This window comes from Mastomys coucha, unplaced genomic scaffold (assembly GCF_008632895.1).
Source record: "Mastomys coucha isolate ucsf_1 unplaced genomic scaffold, UCSF_Mcou_1 pScaffold19, whole genome shotgun sequence".
In the NCBI taxonomy this organism is placed as follows: Eukaryota; Metazoa; Chordata; class Mammalia; order Rodentia; family Muridae; genus Mastomys; species Mastomys coucha.
In genome coordinates this window covers 5,816,483-5,816,936 of record NW_022196901.1, presented here as the reverse complement: position 1 = coordinate 5,816,936, position 454 = coordinate 5,816,483, and the positions used below count along the sequence as shown (strand labels likewise).

General features: G+C 37.9%; 1 protein-coding gene across 1 annotated transcript in view; it reads left to right on the top strand.

Annotated features, from left to right (window-relative positions):
- Dmtf1 (cyclin D binding myb like transcription factor 1) overlaps window positions 1–448 on the top strand; it is a 40,198-nt gene extending 39,750 nt beyond the window's left edge. The window contains exons 17-18 of the mRNA XM_031380288.1: window positions 2–68; window positions 268–448. Coding sequence (XP_031236148.1) covers window positions 2–68; window positions 268–377 — 177 coding nt within the window. The 3' untranslated portion in view covers window positions 378–448. The remainder of the gene's footprint in view (window position 1; window positions 69–267) is intronic.
- The last annotated feature ends 6 nt before the right edge of the window (window positions 449–454 follow it).

The window sequence follows — 454 nt, the reverse complement described above, 5'->3', positions numbered from 1 at the left end:
ACATGGCTTTATCCAGGCATCTGATGTTATAGATACTGAATCTGTCTTGCCTTTGACAACACTAACAGGTACTCTAAGACTTAATCATGAGCCTGATAAATAGAAAGGGGGGGAAAGTCAGGCAGTTGTTTTATGCAGCCATGCTAATTTTCTCTTGCTCTATCAGTGTTCTCTTGTTGGCTAAATCCTACACTTTGGTAAAATATTGGACTGAATGGAGAATCAGTAACATACATTTAGTACTAACTTTAACTTAACTCATTACAGATCCCATATTCCAACATCATCAGGAAGAATCAAATATAATTGGATCATCTTTGGGCAGTCCTGTTTCTGAAGAATCAAAGGATGTTGAGGACTTAGTAAACTGTCACTAGATTATTAGAAACAGGTACTTCAAGAAGCCATTGTCTGTCTCCAAAGAAAGGAGCCATCCCAAGAGTTTTGGTTGCCA